General features: G+C 41.5%; 1 protein-coding gene across 1 annotated transcript in view; it reads right to left on the bottom strand.

Annotated features, from left to right (window-relative positions):
• SPATA18 (spermatogenesis associated 18) overlaps positions 1 to 18,801 on the bottom strand; it is a 38,056-nt gene extending 19,255 nt beyond the window's left edge. Inside the window, exons 1-4 of the mRNA XM_014787258.2 lie at positions 18,440 to 18,801; positions 4,690 to 4,795; positions 4,454 to 4,569; positions 2,941 to 3,053 (exon numbers count right to left, since the gene is read on the bottom strand). Of these exons, the coding sequence (XP_014642744.2) occupies positions 2,941 to 3,053; positions 4,454 to 4,569; positions 4,690 to 4,795; positions 18,440 to 18,526 (422 nt within the window). The 5' untranslated portion in view covers positions 18,527 to 18,801. The remainder of the gene's footprint in view (positions 1 to 2,940; positions 3,054 to 4,453; positions 4,570 to 4,689; positions 4,796 to 18,439) is intronic.
• Between the last annotated feature and the right edge of the window lie 5,804 nt (positions 18,802 to 24,605).

Raw genomic sequence — 24,605 nt, 5'->3', positions numbered from 1 at the left:
TCAAAGATCATAAAAAGCCAGGCATGCAAAAGCCAGTGGAAGACTTCCGTTTTTCTGAAAGAGCAAAGGCTTCAAGGTGAGGAAGCAAACAACAGACTAGGTGAGGAGATTCTGGCATGAGGTGAACGTGGAGCAAGAGGTAGGGCTCTGAGAGCCCTGGGAAGGAGTTTAGAATTTTTTCCTAAGTATAAAAGGAGGCTACTAGCAGCTTTTAAGCAGGAGGGTAGCTTTAAATATTTGCTATGTGGAAAATAGATGGTAGCAGAACAAGAATGAAAGCAGGGTAGCTGGTTCGAAGGCAGCTGGTTGAGGCAAGAGGTATCAGCACAAGGGCAATGGTAGGAGAACAGAAGAAAGGGACAGTGTGGGAGATGTTTAGGAGGTAGATTCAACTGGAGATTCTAATAGATTGGATACAGGAAATGAGGACAAGTGAGATTCCTAACCAAAACCCAGGCATAAAATCTAGCTGTCTTCCCCTGTCTAGGGTTCGTCAAACCTGGGCAGACCTGTCCCATTCAGCACTGCATTGGAATTTGCACCTTTGGAACTGAGTCACAACCAAACTGGTCTCCACCAGGTGAGACATGGGCAACCTCCTTGGGCAGGCCACCCGTTCCACAGCAGGTAGCACCCTGGCTTTAGAGACAAGTAGGCAGAGTAAGAGAGAGAGAGGAGAGCTGGCTACCATAGAAAGTGGGGAAGAGCCTCCATCATCTGTGATGCCTTAAATAAAAAATAGAATAAGAAACACAGGTGGGTTAAAAACAAGACAAAACAAAAAAAACTAGGAAATCCATGGTAAAGCAGCAAGCACTTTCCCGGATGCAACTTTCAAATGAGGGGGGCAAAAGTGTGTATAGAACACAGTGCACACACAAATGAGAAAGAAAACAGGGCAAAAGGTATATGAAAGGGTATATGGGTATTCTGAGGACTATTGCAAATTTTCTGTGTTTGAAATTTCCAAATAAAAAGTTTTTAAAAAGCATGTCATCATAGTTTCTTCTTATTCCATGGTGCCCCTTATGGGAAACTGCAGATCCATAGTGATAAGAGGGAGGCAGGCATTCCTGGCTCCTATTGGTGCTGATAGAAGCCAAGAACCAGCAAAATCTCAAAGCCCTGCCTTACAACTAGAAGCAAATGTAAAGGCCTGGCCATCAGCAGCAGCGGCAGCCAATGCCCCAGGAAATCTAACCAGATAAGTCACAACTTAGCACCCATCAGCACAAGACTCTAGTGCCCAGGTGGCACCGAGGCAGCAAGAACCCAGAGGACAGTACGAGACCAAAATCCCCTCTCCTCCAGGACCAGGAGAGCATGCAAGCATCCCTCCACCCCTAGATACCAATGTAAGGGAGGAGGAGGGCAATGAGACTCCTTGAGAGGGCAAACACAGCCCCTCATGGAAGTTTGAACTTGGAATTAACTGAGTATTTACACAAAAAGAACTACAGTAAACCAGAAAAAAGTGGCAAATTTAAGGATCCCCCTCACCCCGCTCAAAACAGCTGACGTACATTGAAATGAGTTGTAGAAATTCAGAGGAATCATGCTTTTTGCACATCACATTTGTAAATTTTAACTGCAACAGGTATAAAACTACTCATTGACAATGGTTCCAGTTGGAGAAATGAATGGGAGTGTGTGGAGGTAACTATATGTGTATGTGCAAGCACTCACAAAGAAAAATATCTGGGGTAAAATATACCAAAATGTTAACAGGGGTGAGATAACAGGTGATTTTCATCTTTATACTTTTATTTGTTGTGTGCGTTTTGAGAAGGAAATTTGCATTACTTTTCTAATAGAACAAAACTAAATCAGCAGAAATGTTTTCCTTAGAAGGAAATCTCATCAGAGAATAAGGCAGAAATGCCACACCCTATTCCATGATACGTCTTAACTAGTCAAAAAAGAATTCCATGCTGGGCCGGCCCCGTGGCTTAGCGGTTGGGTGCGTGCTCTCCGCTGCCGGCGGCCCGGGTTCGGATCCCGGGTTCGGATCCCGGGTGCGCACCGAGGCACCACTCCTCCGGCCATGCTGGGGCCGCGTCCCACATGCAGCAACTGGAGGGATGTGCAGCTATGACAGACAGCTATGTACTGGGGCTTTGGGGGAAAAATAAATAAATAAAAATCAAAAAAAAAAAAAAAAGAATTCCATGCTGTCCTGTACGTGTCAGCAGTGGAGCAACGCTGTGGTAGGAGAAACACCTTATTGATGGGTTTTTGTTGGTGTGTTGACTGCAGCTTCATGCACATTTGTCTTTCTTCTTCAAGTACAAATGCAGTTTGCAATTTTCTTTGCAGTGATTCCTTGAGCTTGCTACCCTGGGTTTGCACATTGCCTACATCTGATGTCTGTTGCTGCCTGGCATTGCTTAACTTTTTTTAAAATACATTTTTATATCTAATAGTTATTCCAAAACCTTGAATTGTTTATTCTTTAAAGAGTCTGATCTCTCAGGCAAGTATCCTCCCTAAATGAGTGCAACTGACAGGTAGATGCAGCCTGCTTCATCTTACTTTCGCTTTCTTTCTATTAATTTTTCTCTTTACCTGATCTTTCACTCTCTTTAACCCTTCCCCTTCTGCATCTTTTCTTACTTTCCTTCCAAAAGATAGACTTTCATTAACGATCTTCCCCTGTTTATAAATATGGGGTTCTATATATGGTTCTATGGAGAAGAAGGGGCTCCAGGAATGGAGCCGAACAGTTCAGGGTCTTAGGGACCATAATATAATGTCCCCAAATTCAGAGATACTGACTCCCAACTCACAGACACACACACACACACACATACACACACACACACCATATTACTTATTTATAACTGTCTACACTTTACAGGCCATTATTCTCTTTTCAAGCTTAAAAATTAGATTAAGATCAAGCAGTTCTTTTTGGAAAAAGATAACTTGCATTCCTCTTACTCGTCTTGAACCTGGTTGAGTTGATTACGAGTTGAGTTCAAGTCAGAGTCTAATTGTTGTATGTCCCGATCCCGAACACCAGACTCTTTATGTCTCTCCTTATCAAAAGTGTCCTGGAATGATACACAAATCCAAAACTAGTCTGAATACATGAAACAACATAGACAGATTGCGAAAACATTATGCTGAGCAAAACAAGTCAAGCACAAAAGAGCACATAATGTATGGTTCCATTTATGTGAAGTTCTAGTGCAGGCAAAATTAATCTAGAACAATAAAAACCACGAGAGTGGTTGACCGGGGGATGGAGGGAGGTGACTGGGAAGTGGCACAAGGGAATGCTCTGGAGTGATGGAAATATTTTTTGTCTTAATAAGATGTGAGTTACACAGTCAAAGTTCATCAACCTATAGATTTCACTATAGGTAAATTATGCCTCAATTTTTAAAAAGACATTGAAATAGCATCCTATATCTCTATACCCAGAACAACATCCACAGGGGGTAAAAATCTAAGAAGCATATATAAATCCCCAGAGAAAAAATTTGCTTAATGATAACTGTTGTCTATAGAGTACTCACCACATATAAGCTGTTTCACATGCTTATCACATTTAATTCTCACAATGACCCTATTAGGTCAGCAAAAGCATTGTCCCCACTCAACGAATGAGGAAACTGAGACATAACAGGTTAGACAACCTATCCAGGGCCACAGAAGATGGACTGGAATTCTGTCCAGTGTCTCCAAGCAGGAATCCTTCAGCCACTACCTTATAAAGCCCTCTTGCTTAGAATAGCCTGCCTTAAATGCTTTAATCTTAGAAAGGAATTTATGTAAATCTATATAAATATTTAAAATCAAGATTACTAATGCTTTGCTTACCCAGACATAATGTTGCCACTGCCTTAAGCAGGGTATATGTTCTCTTTCCAGCCTGGTCTTCAAGTGTTAAACCACTGACACTGTCTCATGGAAACCACCAGTATCAACCACAAATTTTGAGACTATTTGTCAGTCTACCAGAATTGAGTTTTCTTCTTATCTTGGAAATTTCCATTAAGTTTTATTTCAATATTTCAGAATACCAAGCTTTCCCCCATCTGACGATCTCTTTCTCTGCAGAGCCCCTGTGGTACCCTAACTGTCTGGGTGACTGATTTGACATTTAAAAGCTACTATTTAATGCCTAGTGTGGGCAAGCAATGTCGCAGATGTAGACGATCATCAGGCCTTTTTGATAGCTGGGGAAGCAGAGGTTCATTGATTTGCCTGAAATCACACCACAAGTAAGTAGGCAAAGCTGAGATTTGAATGCAGGTCTGTCTTAAGAAAAAACTCAATCTGTTATGCCGCATACTACTGTAAACAGAAACTCACCTTATACCTGTGTCCCAATTCCCTAAGTAAAGTTGAGCCCCTCACTAGATGAAAACCATATCTCACATATGTTTGAATTTCTAGAGCCCGATCAGGATGCTGAAAGCCAAGGGCGACTCCTTAGCATCCTTACCTGTAGAGAGGGGACCCTGCTGTCAACAGGTTTTCCCAGGGAAGCAGCAGTAAAGGAGGTCTCCAGCCAAGGCAAAAGGCGTGATTTGATTATTTCCACCCCATCATAATGTCCTCCTAGAAGAATCCACAAATCAGGTCAGCAAGAGAAATCCAGCCACACCAGCTCAGTCAGAGAGCACAGAGAAAAGAAAGAAAAGGAGGGAGAGCTGGTGGGAAAGCAGAGGCCATTCTCACCTTCTTGGGCTGCTGTCGTGAGGATCCCAAAGAGTTGTCCCTGCACTTTGGCAACTTGTTCAATGAGTTCAAGGCAATGATTTAGATTTTGATTACATGAGTTTGTCTGCAAAGCAAAACAGTAGACATCAGTGTATTTCCTTTATTCTAGGACCCACTGCAGGTAGACAAGGGCCTCACTTTACACAAGGGCTATCTGGCTCTGGGATGCTCCCAGGGGCAGAGGCAGCTGTGTATTCACCAAAACATACTTTCCTTTCCTCCTGGGCACACAGCTAGACCGCTTTCCCAGCTTCTCTAGCAGTTCGTGCGGCCACATAGCTGAGTTCTGGTCCATGGGATGGGAAGTGATGTGTGCCACTTCCAGGTGTGACACAGAAGAAAACCTCTTGAGTGAGTCTCTTTTTTATCTTTCTCATCTGCCAGCCAAACGCAGAGGACCCAGCAGAGGACCCCAGTGGCATAAGGGATAGTGGAGCCACAAGATTTGGAAGGCTGCTAACTGAACACTTGCATTGAACTGTTATGTAATCGAGAAAGTTTACTTGTGAGTGTTAAGCCACTAAGATTCGGGGGTTGTTTTAATAGCAATAACTCTGACTCTCTACTCAATGGAACCCTGCAGAAAATTCTTACAAAGTGAATAGGTCTTTTGTAACACAATGCAAATCACCACTTCCTAATTTGCCTGCTTTATTGGTTCTTGTCCTCTACCTAAGTTCAATATGTGCATAAAGAACACTACTTGTTAACAGTAAGAAGGTATCACTGGGTTGAGGATACAATGGAGAATAAGACAAAAAGATGGCCCAGACTAGATGCAGGCCAGATGGCAATGCAGATTAGGGGCGGAAACAGGAAAGTAGTCAGTTACCCTGCAGTGGAATAATAACTCTTATAGAGGGGTGAGGACAAGGTCTACTCAAGAGCCCACTGTCTTGGAAAGTTAGGGAAGACTTCCAAGAGGAAGGGAAATCCAAGCAGAGAAGAAATTAGGCAAACCTGGGGAAAGGAGTGATTGGTTCAAGTGGTTGTAGCATATTCTAAGCAATAAGAACAGAACATGAAGAAGCCAAGAGGTGAGCCTTTTAGCTATTATTCTGCTTTTGTCATCTCTCTGGTGAGCTTTTACCATTTCCTCATTCGCCAACCCTCTAATTGAGTCTAACTCTAAAGGAAGGACCACAACTACAAGCAACAAACAAATCATGTGGGTGGAAAAATGCAGAGATTTATGTGTCACCTCAAGCCGTAATAAGGCACAAGTAGTGGGTGCCTCCTGGGCAATACGAATCCTGAGACAGGAAGCGGGGTTCAAGGAGGATGGAAACTGGAATGAAGAGGAGAAGTTCACATCACATACCTCCTGTATGCCAGGCACTATTAATGCTTTACATATATAAACTCAGTTAATCCCGACAATAGTATAGTACACTATGAGACAGGTGTACCATTATTATCATCGCCATTTTCAGATGAGAAAACTGAAACACGAGAGGTTAAATAACTTGCCCAGGTTACTTAGCTAGTAAAAGGTCAGAATTGATACTGGACCCCAAGTAGCCTGGTTCCAGAGTCCATGCTCTTAACTGCTAAACTACACTGACTTGTGGATCATGATTAAGCTGGAGTAGAAGGAGGACTGGATGACGTGACAAAGAGTGAATGGGGAGGGCAGTCAGGGAAGGCCTTTCTGAGGAGGAGACATTTGAGCTAAGTCCTGGCTGCAGAGCACTGGAGAAAGAGCACACCAGGCTGTGGGAACAGCAAGGGCAAAGGCCCTATTGCAGGAAGGAGTTTGACAACCTTGAGAACCAAAAGTAGGTGCATATGCAGAAAGCACAAAAGGTCAGAGGCTGACTGGACAGATCCTGGAGGGCTTTGCAGGCCTGGTAAGGAGCTTGGATAGAATGGACTCGTCATAACTTGGAGGAGCTGCTGGTTTATATTCCGTGCCTGGTAAATAGTACCTGGTGACTAGCTCTGCTGTAGCACTTATTTCTGTTGCAGCCATTTGTTTCTCTGTCTCATCCTTCTATCCCCTTCTCCCTAAGAGACCATGAGTTCTTTTAAAAAATGACTTTGTCTTTCTCTTGTTTGTACCCATTGCCACTAGTATCCATAGCAAATGGAAGGGCCCAACAAATTTGATGAATGAATGAGTGACTTAACAGCATAATATTGACATGATCAAAACATTTGGAACCCACAGCCTAAACAGCTATCTCCATTCCTTCTCATTGAACCAACAACTCCTTGTCCTTGCTCTTTTACTCCTGCTCTTATCACAAGGAACTTCAACTCTTCCTTTATAGCCTTTTGCCCTCTGACTAGATGACACCATATGCTAAGTGAACAGAGAAGGGGCTTGGGGGGCAAGCCAACCAGAGTGAGTATCTCAACTCTTGCCACAGTTCTGTGTGATCCTGCACAGGTTACTCAACCTCTCTGAGCCCGTTTCCTCTCCAGGAAAATAGGGATAATGCCTTGCAGAGCGTTAAGAAAACTAAATCAAAATAATACATATCCAGCACCTCAGTAAATAGCAAATTTACAGAGACAGAAGGTGTTCAACAATCAGTACCTACAAGGTGGTATGCGGTATTGAAAGGAGCAATGAGTTTAGGAACAAGGCAGACCTTTGTTAAAATTTGGTTCTCCACTTATTAGCTGCATTCCCTTAGAAAAGACATTTTAAATATGAGCCTTTGTTTACTTGTGTTTAGGAGGTGGTTGATCTCACGAGCTAAAAACTTAGGTGCAGAGTAGAGGAGGTACATAATAAACATAAATATTATTGTAGTATTATTACCCTATGCTCCTATGCCTCGCCCAGTGCCTGGTACAAATTACGTGTCCAAAGGAATGTTTGTTAAATGAGTTTGTACACACAACTTAAATAACAGAAGAGAATATACTATGTCAGACAGTTCCTGTTCCCAAGACATGTCACAACACACTACACCTTCCAACACAAAGTATTGCACAAGATACTCAAGTTGCAATGGAGTCATATTGTTCTACCAAACAATTACTCACACAAGATAAATAGAGCAAAGATATGAACTAATCATACTGTCTCCTAATTCCAAAGCACAGACTCTCAAAGTTCATTCATTCATAAATCATTGAGTTCCTATTATGTAAGGTCTTGGGCTGGCAGCTCAGGTAACAAAAAATAAAAAGTTGCCTGTTGTCAATGAGTTCACCAGCTGGGGAGTGGGATGGATAGTGGGAAACACACACAGGGGATGAATAATTACCTTAGAGTTTATTAAGGGCTCTAGGTGGGTAGTGAGCTATAGAAGAAACAAAACACACTCTGGTGAAGGGTGAGGGGTAAGAAGAAAGGAGATTTCAAGAGGAGGAACAGCAGGTACCAAGGCTAGAAGCAGCAGGGCATATTATAGGGGAAAGTGGAATATGGAGTCTAGACACCAAATAATGAACGACTTTATTTGCCACAGGAAGGGCTCTGGGCTTTATCCCATCACTGAAAGAGTTAATGGGGCAAGTAGAGGAGGATGGGTACGACATGGTCAGACTTGCTTTGCATTTTACAAAAATCACTCTGGCAGGAGCAGACCAGATAGAGTCTGGATTAGAGAGTGAGTCTGGTGGGAAGGTAGGCAGTTGTAACTGTCTGGCTGAGAGATGCTGAGGGCTGTGGAGATGCCAAGGGTCCCCTAAAGATCCTTCCCAGCCCCAAATCACACCTGTATGAGCCAAGGTCCCACTGATTCTAGCTTTACTTGAGGAGAAAGTCAAGAGGTTTGGGAACAGGTAAGAGGTATGAGAGGTGGGATACTGTTTTCGGACAGTGTAGGGGTTCTAGAGGACCTTCAGATAGAGACATCTAGTAATACTACCTAACAATTATTGAGCAGTTACTCTATGCCAGCCAGACACTGTGCTAAGAGCTTTAAATACACTGTTTTGTTTACTCCTCTTAACAACCCTACAAATTGGATACCATCCATCACCTCAAATTCACCAAAGAAGAAAACAAAGATCTTAAGCAATTTGGAAGAAACAGCGGTTAAGCTGGAACATAAACCCATTTCTGCAGGTTCTGACACTGGAACCAAGCTCTCAACCACGATGATTTACCAAAAGCAGTTAGAAAGTAATCTGGATCTCAGAAGAGAGGTAGGGGTTGGAGGTGTGGCTTTGGAAGCAGTTAGCAGATGGGAAGAGCGGCAGCCATATGCAAAGATGAGATCACTCTATACTCATGAGAAAGAGTATAGAGTAGGGAGACACCTGAGGGCAGAGCAGAGGGCAATTTTGCTATTTCAGCAGTGGGCGGAGGAAGAGGGGCCAGGGAATGAAAAACAAAACAAGAGCAGTAAGAAATAAGAGGACAACCAGGAGGAAAGATGAAGAAGAACCAGGAAGTAAAAGAAGGAGATGGTTTCAGGAAGCAGAAGGGCATGGCTTATTCTCTGCTTCCCTCATGCATTTATATTCTCAACAAATCTTTGTGGACGGGGCTACTATGTGCTGGATGCTGGGGACACAGTGATGAATGACATAGCCTTTTGCCCTCAAGGAATTTATAGTCTAAGATATACATCTAAATAAATGCTAAACCAGGTACTACTTGCTGTAAAAGTAGGTCCAGATTTCAGAGGTGAGGCTCAAAAGAGGAAGCAGTAAGAAGCCAAGAAGATTCAGGAAAGCCTTCGCCTGAGAAGCTTTCTGAGTTCCTCCTCCAAGAAATTCTAATTGCTCTAGTGTGGGGCATGGAGGCATTGAAATTTTTAAAAAGATTTCTAGATGATTTTTATGTGAAACCAAGATTGAGAACCATGGCATTTGTGGGAAGTGAGAGCAATTTAGTAAGTCTCAACCAGCACCCCCTAAAAAAAATTAATGAAAGGGAAAACAGAGTATATCACAATTACTAAAGCTAAGAGTTATTCGTGAAACTTTTGCTTCAGTTAGATATGCATAAGGGTGTATGTGTGCTATGGTGTGAAGTAAAAAGCATTGATTTCTGTGTGTAAGTTTTAAAAACACTGCCCTAGGGGATAGTGCCTTGCCCGTGTTGAGAGTCACTGATATGGGCAATGAGGAGCCACAAAAACGATTCCTCAAACAGCTGTATACAAGTTGGATTGGAGGTGGGCATGATGCAGGCAGGGAAACCAATAGGAATAGGCCATATTATAGGTGTGGAACTTAAGTAATCTTCAAACTTATTCTAGTGGCTTCATGCAGAGGGGAAAGCAAGAGGTAAAGAAAGGGGGAGAATATTCAGGAATATAATCATCAGCACTATTAACATAAAGAAATCATGTTCTTTTAAAGCTACCCACCCCTGTGCAACAGAGATGGGCAAATGCCTCCTTTTGTAATCATGATGGCTGTAAAAATACTGTGAGTTCTGTTAGGGGCAGAATTCTCTGGACAGCATGAAGCTGCTATACCTGTGAGTCTTTGGCCTGCAGCTGCAGGTATTTTTGCAACAAAGTTCACTTGAGATCTGCCCTAAACATACCCTAGAAGCTGGTTTTCCCACACATGTAAGAAATGATGGAAGCTTGAATAAAAGTAATCGTAGTTAGAGAGGAAAAGTAGGAGATATTTGACTTCTATTTGAGAAGTAGAATCCTCAGGGCTTGATGAACCCATTGATGAGGCATGGTAGAGAGTAAAGGGGCCCAGGTTTCCGACTTGGGCTACAGAGGGGATTGTGATGCCATTGCCCAACCAGAGTCCACAAGCAGAGAACCAGCAAAACTAGAGAGAGGAAAACTAGTCCTGTTTGGTTCGTGTTGGGTTAGAGGATGTGGAGCATCCACATGGAGCTGTCTGGAAGGCAGGTGGCCATTCAGGTTGGGAGCTCTGGAGAAAGGCCCTAGCTGGAGATAGATTTGGGAGTCACCAGCATCTGGGAAGTAGCTAAAGCCATAAATTTTGATAAGATGTGTCCATTGCTACAGACCAATCAAGGAGATAAGGACTAGGGAAAAAACATACTGGACTTGACTGACCATCAGGTGGCCTCTAATGACTGTTATGAGAGCAGTTATAGCAGAATGATGTAGGCGTATTTGAGGTACTTCCAAATTGTTCCATGTTGAGGAACAAATGGGAGTTGAAGAAGCAAAGGCAATGAGGACAGATTACTCTTTCAAGAAGTTTCACAGTGTGGGGAAGGAGAGCAACAGGATAGCGGCTTTGTTGCCATCACTTCAATGTCACCACTCTCTTGTCCAAACAAAAGCACATGAGCAATCGAGCCTAAATGTTGCCTAATTTCCAAGGTCCTTCATAGTATGCCTCCACACGACTTACTCAGCCTTACTTTCCTCCAGCAATTCTCTCCACTCCAGCCACTAACCTGCTTTGCCGTTGCTCACCTTATGTGCGCACCAGGATGACCACCAATCCTTTGATCCTTTTCACTTCCTTCACTTCTGAGCAGCCTTGACCTTATTAACATCTCCTTTCATGAAAGCCAGATCATCCACGCCTCTACCAGTGGTTCTCTCATACCTACTATTCTATTTCTAATCCTGAATCACCTCCACAACATGAGAAAGAAAATTTATCATCACTAAATTAACAAAATTTATCACTAAATATTGCTAATCAACTTGCAAACTTTGGTTTGAAAAGCCATTTAAATCTATCAGTTTCAGTAAAAAATATAGTTATTTCCACTTTAAGAAACTTCAGTCTCACACACACAAAATATGCTTCATATATATTAGATAAGAATTAAACAGTACCAAAGGATTCATCACAATATTCTCTTAAAATATGAATGCTATTACAACATTAAATGATTTACCTGACTTTTTTTATTTTTTAAAAATACTTTTTTTAATTCATTTATATACAACAAGAATATCATTCCAAACCTGCCAATTAGAGAATTTGTAGATGAGCAAGGAAAAGAAATGAATAGCAGTAAGTATGTGGAGACTAGTCTGAGGGGCAGCATTTCGCAGCTCCTTGCAGTTGGCCATGGGGAAAACAAAAGGCCTAATTTCTACCTTCTTCTTGTCCACCGTCCAGGGTATGGGGATAGGGGAAAGGATGGCAGAAAACGGACGCAGCAAGTAATTGGAATTGCCTTACACCCTCCCTTCCTTGTAAGAGATAAGAGAATGGACTTGGCAAGCAAAAGATCTAGTTTCAAATCCAAGTTCCACTCTTTCTACTAGTGGAGTGACCTTGGGCAGGTGAACTGCCCTCCTGAGGTTTGGTTTTCTCATCTTTAGAATGTAGAAAATAACAGGCAACAACTGTTCCTGTAGGGAAGTGCAGTCCCACATATGGGCAGCCTTTCAAGTACAAGATTTTGTTCCCCAAATCAACCCTCTACTCTACTTCATGGCTGACCTTGTCACCACACCACAACCTCCACAACAAAGTTTTAAAACTGAAACATTGAATTTTAGATATAGGAAAAAGGAGGCTTATATATACCCCATCAATTTAGCAAAAGTTCTATTTAGGCTTCTCCACTGGATTTTAGTGTCTTGACCCATAGTTAATATTATTATTGGATTTCTTTGGTTATTTATTCTCCTTAAGATTTAAACAATGATGATGTTTACATCAACCAGTTTGTCCAAGAGGAAAATAAGAAAAGTCAAATAAAAAAGTTGATAGCATCTCTATTAAAAATAAAATCCTTAACCACTTGTCAATTTCTTCTGTAGTCATGAATTCATCATTAGTAACTGGCAGAAATGGCAGAACCAATTAAATATTCCACGTGCTTTCTCACATTTCTCAGGATCCCTTACAATTAGATTGGAGCCACATAGCTAATTCTGGCCAACGGACAGCGAGTAGAAGTGATGTATAAAACATAAGAGGAGCACAAGTTCTTCGCACTCTCTCTTCCCCTGCAGACCTTTGAGGTCTCTAGGTCTCATGATGAGATTGCAGCTCCACCAGATGGAGGGTGCCTGAAGCCGAGCCAATGATGGAGCAGAGCTGCCATCAGACTTTGCATGAATGAGAAATAAATCTCTGTTATGCTGAGATGCTAAGAATTGGCGTTCTATTCATTACTGCAGCATAGTCTGGCTAGTAAAGAGATAAAGGTCCTGAAGGGAAGAAAAATGTTCTCTTCAAATTTACTAATTAGATTAAATGCTCAAGAACGTAGAAGTATGCTTACTAAGGGGAAGGGGTGAAGGCGGCCAGGGAGTCTGTTTGAACACACCGTAGCAACTACAACGCCCTTTTGTACTAAGAATCAGGCATATTTTGGCAAAGGCAGCCTCCATTTCAACCCCAAAGATTATTCTAAAACAAACAGAGGAGACATCTCTTTAAGATCTCCCTTTTATGTGCTGATATTTAATATGCTGTTTTCACTTGTAGTGCAGATTTCTGTCACACAAGAGGAGAGTAATGCGAGAGTAGCACCACCAGCCCTCCCTACCGTCCCCACTCATATATCAAACGATCAAAAGTTTCCAGATTGTAATGTCCTGGTGTCCATTATTTTAATTTAAGAAATATCGTAACCCCTATCTTAGAGAAGGAGTTATTAAGGGTATGGTAAGTTCTTACCATTTGCTACTGTAATTACATACAGCACATTTTAAAAAGTAATAAATCTCAGAGGCTCTCAGCAAAGTTTAACTCCCTAGTCCACAGACTCTGGGTGGAAACAAAAGCATCTCAGAGGGAGGAGAGTTTCAACCCAGAGTTGACCTTCTCTGGGGACTGCTAATATTGTAAGGAGGTTGATTTCTCTTCTCATCTTAATATCTCTATGGAGTAACAAGGTAATTAGAATCCAGTTCTGCGTAGGTGGTTATTTGACCCTTTTTCAGAATTGACCAATAAAACCATACAAATGTTGCATGATAAACTGGGAGCATGTGGGCCAGCATACTCTTACATTAACCTTAAGGACCATTCTCAGAGTCTTTGACCTTGTTTACTAAATGTGTCAGCATAGTTTATAAGAGACTGATTCATATAATCTCTTGCCTAAAGTATCGCCCAGCCCCGTCGGTTCTCCCTAGAGTTTCCCATCATGCAACAGCTAGAACAACCTTTCTAAAACACAATCCAAACATATCTCCTCCTTGCATAATGCTTTTAGTTTCTCCCCATTGCTCTCAGGATAAAGTTCAAACTCCTTAACACACCACCCAAGGCTTTGACCATCTGGCCCCACCACACCACCTCCTCAGCGTCATCTCGCGTCCACTCCCTGCCTTCAACTATTCACAGGCCCCTCACCTATGCCAGCTTTTTCATTCCTCCCTGCTTTTTGCACATGCTGTTTCCTCCATCCTTCGTCCTCTTCTCCAACTTGAAGCTCATCATTAAGATGCAGCTGACATTTCTATTCCCCACACCTAGCACAGATAGGGACATCATAAGTTCTGAAAAAATATTTGTTGAATGAATAAATTAATGAATAAATGTACACTGCTAAAAGCGTAAATAGAGAGTGTCTAACACAAACTTTTACACATAGCAGAAGCTAAGTAACCATTTGTTGAATGAATTATTAAGCTCTTAATAATTGTCTCAGTTCTTGGTTGAACAAGAAAAGATTCTCTACGACTCTCGCCAACATTCTTAGTAACCACAAAGGAGGAAAACAATTTCTGAAAGTTACATATTCACACCAAGCTGTCCCTGAACTTCTAGTGGACTCCAAGTTTTAAAGGCCAAGTAGTGTAGTTAGTCAGCATCTATTTAATAACTAAAAGAAAACAAGTCAGCAATGTTTGCTGTCGTTTTCATGATTTGTTTGTCTAGGGGGGGTTTGAAAAATATCTCTTCTTGGATTTTTTTTTAATTTTTTAAAAATCAAGCAAGAAGTAGTTTTGCCTAAGGCCCAGAATATTCCTAGATGTTGCTAAGATTAAAAACAAGCCAACAAATAAACAAAAAACAAAGGCTCTGGGGCAGAAAATTACATTTTTAAAGAATTTACTGTCTCTGACAACATATATAGGACACAATGAAACAGGCTGTGCACGAAATGGTGGTGATGGCCGGAGTAAGGCAGAGGAAACGGGAATGAATATGAAGAAAATTATATGAGAGAAGCTTAGAAGAAAAACTAAATAGGATCTAACTGTTAATCCAAATAATGGCTAGTTTGGAGGAAAATCAAAATTTTGCATTGTGTTTTAGAATTAATCTGTTCAAGTTATTTATCTATTTTACCTGAAAATAACTTTTTCCTAGGGAGATAACTTTAATCATGTTCCTAATTCTAGAGGAGTATATATGGCTTTTCTTTTGCTGAATTAATTAGAACTAAATCAATGTGGTCAGTCAGCAAAATCAACCTTCCATAGCAAATATGAATTACAGCTTTTAATGAACATAGTTCTCTACAACCAACATTTTAACAAACGTAGTTTGCTACAGTGAATATGCTTCATCTTAAGGTTTCAAATCAAAAGTCCTTGGAACTAATAAAACAACCATACAGTATTACAGGAAAGCTCTTAGCAATTGACCAAAACTCAAACTACAGATGACAAGATGCAGAAAAAGTTTAGATGTAACCTAAATTTTGGTAGGTGGTGTATAGAAATTTTCTCATCCTCTCTCTTTAGCTACACAAAAAAACTGTTAAAAACACTTGCACTCTCTCATTTGTTCCGGTTTCAATCCAATTTTAATAAAGGCTGAATTAAAGATAATTGGAGATCATTATAAATTCAATACTGGATACGAGGTCTTAAGAAGAAAAATGAGTCCAAGAAACTGCGATCGGGGAGAATGGTGGGGGCATTCAGTCAGTCATTATTTATTGAGCAACTACTAGCAGCCAAGCATTATTCTAAGTGCTGGGAATATAGTGATGAGCAAAAAAAAGGAGAAATCTCTCCCCACTGGAGCTTACTATGTTAGCGGGAGGAGGGGTGAGGGAAGACTGATAATACACAAAATAAAAGAGTAAATAAGTAAAAATTTAGAAAGTGTAGATATTAGAGAAGAAATAAAGCAGAGAAGGAACACAGTGAGTGCCAGGGGTGAGGGTAAGAGATTACAATTGGAAACAGAATGGTCTCTCCTGAGAACGTGACATTTAAGCAAAGACTTGAAAAAGGTGAAAAAGTGAGGATGTTGATATCTCGTTGAAATATCAACATGTGAAAGTTTTCTAGGCAGAGAGGAACAGCGAGTGCAAAATGCCTGAAGCTAGAGCATGGCTGGCGTGCTCTAGAACTGTTCTGTCCACTACAGTCGCCACTAGCCATACAAGACTATGTGAATCTAAGTTAATTAAACTTAAATGAAATTAAAAATTCAGTTCCTCAGTTTGCACTTGCCACATTTCAAATGCCCAATAACCACCATATTGGACAGTGCAAATACAGAACATGTCCCTCATCATAGAAAGTTCTATTGGACAGTTTTGCTCTAGAAGGAACAAGAAGGCCAGTATTGCTAGAGTGGGTTGAGCAAGAGAAAAAATAATAGATGACGTGACAGAGTTTAAAGGAGCACAATTGTGTAGGAGCCTGATGGCCATTGTAGGAACTTCATCTTCTATTCTGAGACAGGAAGTTTGGAGGGTTTTGCCAGAGGAGTAACTTGATCTGACTTGACACTTAGAAGAACCACTTTGGGTTATTATTTTTGTAATAATCCAGAAGAAAGATGATCAAAGGTGGACAAGGGTGGTAGCAGTGGAGGTGGTGAGAAGTGCTCAGGTTCTGTGTGAATTTAGAAGCTGGTACCAACAGACTATGTTGGTGAAAAGGATGTGGAGTCATGACGAAGACAAAAGAGTAAGGAAAGAGGTCAGTGGTTGGGACATGGGAGTGAATAGGTTGGTTTTAGATTGATTTGACCTTGAGATGACAATAGCACAGCTGAAAATGTCTAGTGAGCAACTGGAGAAGTCAGAGCCTAGTTGAGAACAGGCCCTAAATTACATGAACATAAGTATGAGATTCATCAGCATATGAATTAAGAGATGAAGCAGGAATGGAGGTTGAAGAGAAGATCTCTAAAGTCTGGCCCTTAAAGAACAGCCACAGGAGGCAAGTGGGTAAGGCAAGGAGACAAATAACAGATTATTAGAACCTTAGAAGAATGGAGATGTCAACAGTCAAATGCAACAGAGATGCCAGACAACTCAGGAAAAATGATGGTGCCCAAAAAATGGCCACAAAATTTGGAAAGGCATTGGTCTCTGAATGTGCAGTCTCTACTATGTGTGTGTGTGTGGTGGGGGGTTGGGGTGATGGCAGGAGAGAAGCTAGATTGAAAAGGTTTCAGTGAGAACAGAGGAATTGGATGAACCACTGTTACCAAGAAGGGAAAATGTAATAAACTTTGGCATTTCTCAGTACTTACAGGTAGTTTCTAAAACAGTCGTTCAATTTAATCCAGCCAAATGCTGGTGTGTCATTTGTGTTAAATGTTGTCTTGTGACAAACTGAGTATATTTTTTAAAATTCGGAGTTTATTTAGGCCACAGGGCAATAAAAACATTTTTTTGGAAGACGTAGTTTTAAGAAGGATGAATACATGTACTAGGATTTGTTACTCTTAACCCCTGATAAGTAGCAAGCACATACTTTTAAAGGTGGTGAGGAACCCAAGTCTTTTGTGACAAACAGGTAATTTAATTTTCCTGAAATCTTGATGGAGAAGGAATAGTCAGTGCTTTAAAAGTGGGCAAAGGGAATAAACACTAGAAAGGAAGGCAAGGAGAAAACTGGAGCTGTTCTTTGAGCTCTCCTCCACCCCAAGACCCCTGGTTAAAGGGTGAACGGGAAAGCCCAAGGACTCAGGACAGCACCCACTTGTATTTTTCCTGGTAGGTTTTCAGAAACAAGCTGATCTAGACTCAAAAAACTGAGATCTGAAAAAGAACTTGACATCTCGTCTAGTCCAGTCTCTCCCATTTAACAGACGAGGTACTGAGACACAGGGAGGTTCAATAAATTGCCCCAGGTCGTTCAGCTATGCAGTGCCAGACCTAGACCCTAGGGAGGCTGATTCCTCAGCTCTGTCTGCCTCACCTTCTACTTGCTATGTAAGAGTGGGACTCTCCTATTAAAGGCAGACGGAGCCCGAGTGGGGTAGGGATTAATGAGACTTCAAGAACGCTCATGGGTTTGATGACAGAATATTGGCTTCTTACAAAAGCCTTGGCAACAGGCCTTCTGAAATCTGCGTTGGTGTTGAAACTGCGTTACTTGCCATGCTGACCTGCACACAAGTGAAACCCGCAATGCTGACAAGTGTTCGTTTCACTGATTTCTGTGTAATAACTCCTGAGTGTATTTTTATAAAAATTCATTCTGATACAACCACTGGGTATCCTCAGAATGGGAGACTCGCGGAAAGGCAGGAAGAAGGGTGTAGTAAAAAATAATTTGAATTGGAGGTGAAGGGGTGGATTGCTGGCGGAGGGGATGGGAGGGAGAGTGGCAGGCTGGACCAGAACTGCGGCGGATCACAGCTCTTTCCCGTTGCTAGGGCCGCCAGCGTCCTTGGTTACCGCTGGGCCGAATGCGCTCTCTCCTCGCGGACTCCGAGTCCCGCGCTCTGCCCTCCGCGCGGCCCCTGCGCCGCCTCTCCTGGCGGGGAGAAAAGGGCAGCGGCAGACGCGTGCCCCTCCTTCCTTCCCCGCGATCTGGGTCCAAGGCTGGGTCCCCGTTAGGAATCGCAAACGCTGAGGCTTTGCAAAGCGGCCGGCCCTAAGAAACCCCCGCCGAGATCTGTGTGTGCAAGGCACTAGAGGGAGGGCGGGCCCCAGGGGTCTCCCACCCTAACTCACGTTGTACTCCCTCAGCCAGGACTCTAGCTTGTCCTGCATCGATCGTAAAGATTCGTTGGAGACCAGTTTCCTCAGGTTTTCCGCCATCGCTCGCTTTTCCGCTCGGCCTCGTTGTGGGAGATGGAGATGTGGAAGGGAAGAGGCAATGGTCTCTGCAGGGCCGCGGAGTGATAAGGCGGGAAGGGTGTTATCTTCCTGAGGGGCTCAGAGCGCGGCTGGTGTTTCCATCCTCCCCCTCGGGTGGGACCGGGCAGGGTTCGGGAAGCCGGGGGGAGGTGCCCTGGGCCACGGCCTCCGCGCCTCATCCGCTGCCCGGCGCGGTGTCCTGGCTCCCCCGCGGCCGCCCGGAGCCCTAGCCATAAATACCCGGGCGATTATTAAACAAACCTTGACGTGGGCGGGCGGGTGCTAGGGACCCGCGTCGCCCGCAACGTGGCAACGCCCGCGTCGCCGCCCAGTCCCCACCGTGCCCTCCACCCACCTCCGGCCCAGCCGCCCTCCCGCCGCCTGCAGGCGTCCCGGCCACCCGCCAGAGCGCGCCATGTCGCCGCTCCTGCTCCTGCTGCTCTTCGTCCTGCTGCTGCTGCTGCTGCTGCTGCTGGCCCAAGAGGAGGGCGCCCTATGCCACTGAGGCTCCGGGTTGAGCCGGGGGCTGGAGGACACCGAGACTGCAGATGGCGGCCGGGCGATCTGTTGATGGACCGAGACGGGCCTGCAGAGTGGGATGGCGGACAGCCGGAGGCTTCTAGTCTAGAAAAGCAAAGGGTATTTCTCCATAGACATTTTTCGTTCTTCATAGCCTCCTAAGAAAGCACCTGTTTGGCTCTTTCCTTTATTCTTCACTTCTCAGGGCTTTAATTCTGCTTTTGTAACACCTAGGGCTTACCTGTATGAACCTTACTTTAACTAAATTTCGATTCTTCCTGCTTCTATCCTTTGCTTTGTTCCTTGGCCCACTGGGTGGGTGCCCAAGTAAATAGATTTAGCTCCAAGAGGTTCACAGATTAATGTTAATCCCTTAGGTTTAGACAAGATTTGGTATATTTTTAGAATCATTGAGCACTCTAAACTTTCATTTAATTCTGAATTCTCTGAGACTTTGTGAAAGTTCAGACCCAGTTTGGCACTATGTCAAAAGGGTGTATTAAGCCACAGTGATAGTTTGAACTACTTAAGAAATGAAGCCATTTCAACCATCATTAAGCACTTTAGAAGCCCTTATTTTATATGCCATCAAATGATGTGCTGATTGCAAATGATCCTTATCTATTCACTAAAACAGTAGGGGTGGAGCAGGGCCTCAGGAGGTAACTAGTTTAACTCAGTTCCATTTCTTTAGGTACTTGAAAATATATAAACATTGCATATGTCCAGGTGCCATAAACTTCAGAATTTTCACCACCTCTTATTTTAATTTCTCTTAATTAAATGGTTTACTTAATTAATGGTTTTACTGTCCTCTAATAAAAATGAAAGGCCCGCTTCTGAAGCCTGTGTTCCTACTATTTTCTGTAGACCACAAAATAAGGACTATAAAAGTTCTCGTTTCCAGAAGAAAAATTTGGAACCATGTGTGGTGGTAGATGTTAATAGACTTACTGTAGTGGTCATTTTCACAACATATGCAAATATCGAATCATTATGTTGTACACCTGACACTAATATAATGTTGTATGTCAATTTTATCTCAATCAAAAGAAAAGAAAAAGGGCCAGCTCAGTGGCGTAATGCTTAAGTGGGTGCTCTCCCCTTCGGTGGCCCAGGGTTCACAGGTTCGGATCCCAGGTGCGGACCTATGCACCTCTTATCAAGCCATGCTGTGGCAGCGTCCCATATAAAGTAGAGGAAGATGGGCATGGATGTTACCCCAGGGCCAATCTTCCTCAGCAAAAAAGAGGAGGATTGGCAACAGATGTTAGCTCAGAGCTAATCTTCCTCAAAAAAACAAAAAAGAAAGAAAAAGGAACTATAAGGGTACATAACACATGTTATTTTATCATAGTAGAATAATAATTACTAAAGTAAAAAAACATATACCAAAAAAAGCTCCACTAAATATTCCTTAGACATTTTCGTCCTATATTTTATAAAAAATATAAAGAAGAAAGAAAGGAAAGGAGAAAGACCTCACAGATTTCTTAATTTGGAGCCAACAATTGCATATTTCAATGGGTATTTGGAATCTTTGAACAGTCCTATTTGCTTATTCATAAAAAAAAAATTCAGAAAATTTGCTTGTGTCAGATTAGGGGTTAAATCCTCTTCCTTGCTGTGGGTATCTTAATTAGCCTCTTATCCTTGGTTTTATCATCTGTAAAAGAGGGACAATTGTTTTTAATTAGTAGCATTATTATGAGACTCAAAAAAGATAATTCATGCAAAGTATTTACCACAGTGCTTGGCATATACTTTAGCAAGCGCTTTAATAAATGCTGTGATCACTATTACTACTTTTAATAGAGAAAACTAGGTTGGAAACAACCTAAATCTGCAACAATAGGGTAATGGTTGAGCGAATCATTCAATGAGATGTTGCACAATAGAAATCTTGCTATTGAAGAATATCTATTATCTAGGAATTTTCACTATATAATGTGAAGTGAAAAAAGCAAGATACTAAGTTATATATATTGTGTTATATTCTCCAATATGAACCCAAGGTATGATTATGAGTGATTTTAGTTTGCTTCTTTACAGTTCTCTGATTTTCCAAATTTCTACCATGAACATGAATTGCTTTCATGAAAACTTAATTCAGAAACAAAGTTACCTAAAAAACTTTACCACCCTCAGAAAAATGTTAGCCAAAACATCAATATTTAAGCTGACTCAGAATAGAATACACTTTGACCAAACGTCCATATTACTAATTTAATAATTAGACTTATAGAGACTTAGGAGAGAATAGATCTTTGAATCACCTTAGAATATGCTACTGATGTTATTTATCTGTACAACACTGTAGCCCCACAACTAGATTCAAGACCCTTAAGGCCTGAAGTAATTTTCTGTAGCCCTTGGTTTGCTAGAACTCTGGAGCATGTGTTGTGAATAGCAGAAACTTTGTGTTTATTAATAACAAAGAAGCATAGCCCTCAATTCTCAAAACAAAGGAAGTGTTTTATGTATTTATTATTTACCCCCCACTACTTCCAAAAAAGGATCTGAGATGACTTACAGTAAAATTTATAGAAAATATCATTGTTAGATTAGAAATATTTTTTTAATAGAAAAAGCAAGTAAGCCTAAAACTTAAGCCTATGTACTAGGATTGAGATCATTTAACATTTATTTCTGGACTTTGTGGAATTCAAGGCAGAAAGAAAAATGAGTTTTATGATTACCATTATTTGGTTTTAAAAGTACACCAACCAGGTCTTTGAATGGAAATGCATTTTTCTAGTATCAATTCCAAAATACGTTTATCCTTTTGGAAAGAGTATAAAACAATACAGATGAAGGTGTCTTTAATAACCCCCCCTTTTTTTTTAGAAAATATAAAAACAATCTTGACACGTCATCAAAGAGAAGGCCAAGCAATTGACACCCCATTTCTTAGCTCTCTGGTGATGTTATTCGATACAAGCTTAGAAATTCCATGCCTTGAGAAATAAATGGACATCCTCATAAGTGCCCCTAATGATGATCCCCTCCACAGAGTTTTTTTTTTTTTTTTTTTAAGATTTTATTTATTCATTTTTTCCCCCCAAAGCCCCAGTAGATAGTTGTATGCCATAGGTTCACATCCTTCTAGTTGCTGCACGTGGGACTCGGCCTCGCGTTGGACGGAGAAGCGGCGCCTTGGGGCTTGCCCGGGATCCGAACCCGGGCCGCCAGCATCAGAGCGCGCGCACTTAACCGCCAAGCCACGGAGCCGGCCCCCCCCCACAGAGTTTTTGATGGGTGCTGGACAGCAATCAATTTAAGAGAAAACTAGAGCCTGGAGTGCAAATAGTCTATGTTGCTGATTAAAGAATAATTTATATGCTTTGAATTACAAGCATGCAGTCAACCAGGTTGAGATTCTATTCAAAAAGTTGATAAGCCTACTTTTGTATATATATGAAAGAAAATATCAGATAAGTAAAGGTTCTATTTGGAGAATATTTTTATTTTTGTCCAAATTTTATTATTTTAGGACGTTATCAACTAGGCAATTATTTGGAAAGAAAAGATAAAAATCAAACCTTTCTTTTGTGGTACACTATCAGATATCTTAAAGAAGTTGAAAGAACAATAAACTTGATCATGGACACTCTTGCTTTATCTCACACTCTGCCAGTTAGTGGTTTCTCGTGACTTTATATCAGTCTTTAATCACTCTGAGCCTTGTTTTTTCCATCTATATAATGAAAAACATAGACTAGATGAGCTCTAGGATCTCTTGCAGTTCTGACATTCTCTAATGCTGCTTGTGTTTGTTTGTTTTTAACATACTGGTTATGGTTCAGATTGAGCAAATCTTGCCCTTTGTTTCAATTTTTGGTTCACAGTTCAGTTTGGGTCAAGCCTTGATTCTGAGAGCATTAGTCAATCGCCAAAAGTTGAGCATCTTTCTTGAGTACAATTTATTCCGCAGGCTTGCTGGAATAACTAATATACGTAACTGTCAGAAAATAAACAAGGGGTTTCTCTATAGTTGCACTTTTTATAAATTTAAACCCAGCTCAAATTGACAAAATCTTCCTGACTCCCCCGCCCCCTCAGAGCTCATCACTCTCTTCTTTATGCTTTCTCTCTTTAACCTTTGGACATGTTGATATTGTTGCAATAATCACACTATATTATACTTATTTGTCTGCCCCCTATATAAGCCTATGAGCTTCTTGAAGAAAAGGACAGAGGCTTATTTAGCTTTATATCCTCAGCATAGCAACTGTCACATTCTAGGCCCTCTAGAAAAGTTTGTTAAACTGAATTGTTAACAGAAGGAGAAAGAATTGAAAGAAATAAAGGAAAGAAGGAAGGGAAGCAAGAAAGGAAAGGAAGGAAGGAAGGAGATGATTGGCTGCTTTATATCTGATGTCATAATCCCACTGAGGTAAAAGAAAGCAAATGTAATAGTCAGTTGGTCGTTCTTATGGCATCATAATTCTACCAGCAAGCCAAGAGCCATTTGTTCTGGCAAACTGTAATGTGTCAAACATCTGGAAGGAATAGGCTTTCAGAAAGTCCTTAATTTTGTCCACCCTGAATTTTACCTACACTGGTCAACTGGAGAGATTTTTAATTTGAGATTTTAAGAAGCCAACAAAAGATTAACTGAATCCATTCAGTGTAGTGAGAGCTGTGTATGTAGTTTCACACTACACTAAGCATAAATATATGCAGTAAGCTACAAGGATATATGGTGGGATCCTCATCATCATTTCTAGTTCTTCCTCACTAAGGATGGTTGCAAACCGCTAGCCAGTGTGGCTAACAGAGTAATCTGTTCTGCTCTGGCATGGATGCTTTTTCAGGCCCCTGATCCTCTTCTGTGTGTGCCATGCTATTCTCGTCCTACAGCTGTCTGTGTTAGGACCTTGCTTCTTTGGGTCAGGGCCTATATTACTATCTGAAGAAAATCCTTTGGTCTTTGCTGACCTACTCGCAAAATCTTTTTTTAAATCCAGTTTTTATTGGTGGTATTGCTAAGACACTTTGTCTTCACTCGCAGGTAGCAAAACCCTAATTTGTCCATTTACTCAGTGTTCTCTGACCTCAGTGTTCCAGGTTCTCATTTTATCAGCTTCATTTGGTCCTTTTTGTTCCCTGCCACACTGAAGGAAAGGAAAAGATTTAAAAACAAACAAAAATAAAACACCACCCATTAGAGAAAGAACTAATTGGTTAGGATCTGAAGGCAGGTTCCCCCACTGCACAGAAGCAGGGATGTGTTTTCTGTGTCATACCAATAAGCGTTCCCTGCTCAGAGCAACGGTTCAGAATTTTTCTGTAAAATTATTTCGTGCCCACTATTGGTTAAACTACAAAAACAAGAGTAAAATGTTAATAGATAACAACTGCATCACCTTAGCACCTAAATAAACTCTAGAGCATATGTAGGAAATATAGATTAAAAGGGAAAAAAAGTAGATTTAGTGTGATTTTTGAGAGCCACAAGATCCCCCTCCTATCTCAACCCAGGTTTCCATCATTATTGTGATGGAAAATTAAAGCATCC

This window comes from Ceratotherium simum, chromosome 8 (assembly GCF_057802395.1).
Source record: "Ceratotherium simum simum isolate JZ-2026a chromosome 8, ASM5780239v1, whole genome shotgun sequence".
Taxonomy (NCBI): domain Eukaryota; kingdom Metazoa; phylum Chordata; class Mammalia; order Perissodactyla; family Rhinocerotidae; genus Ceratotherium; species Ceratotherium simum.
This window is presented reverse-complemented; position numbering and strand designations above follow the sequence as displayed.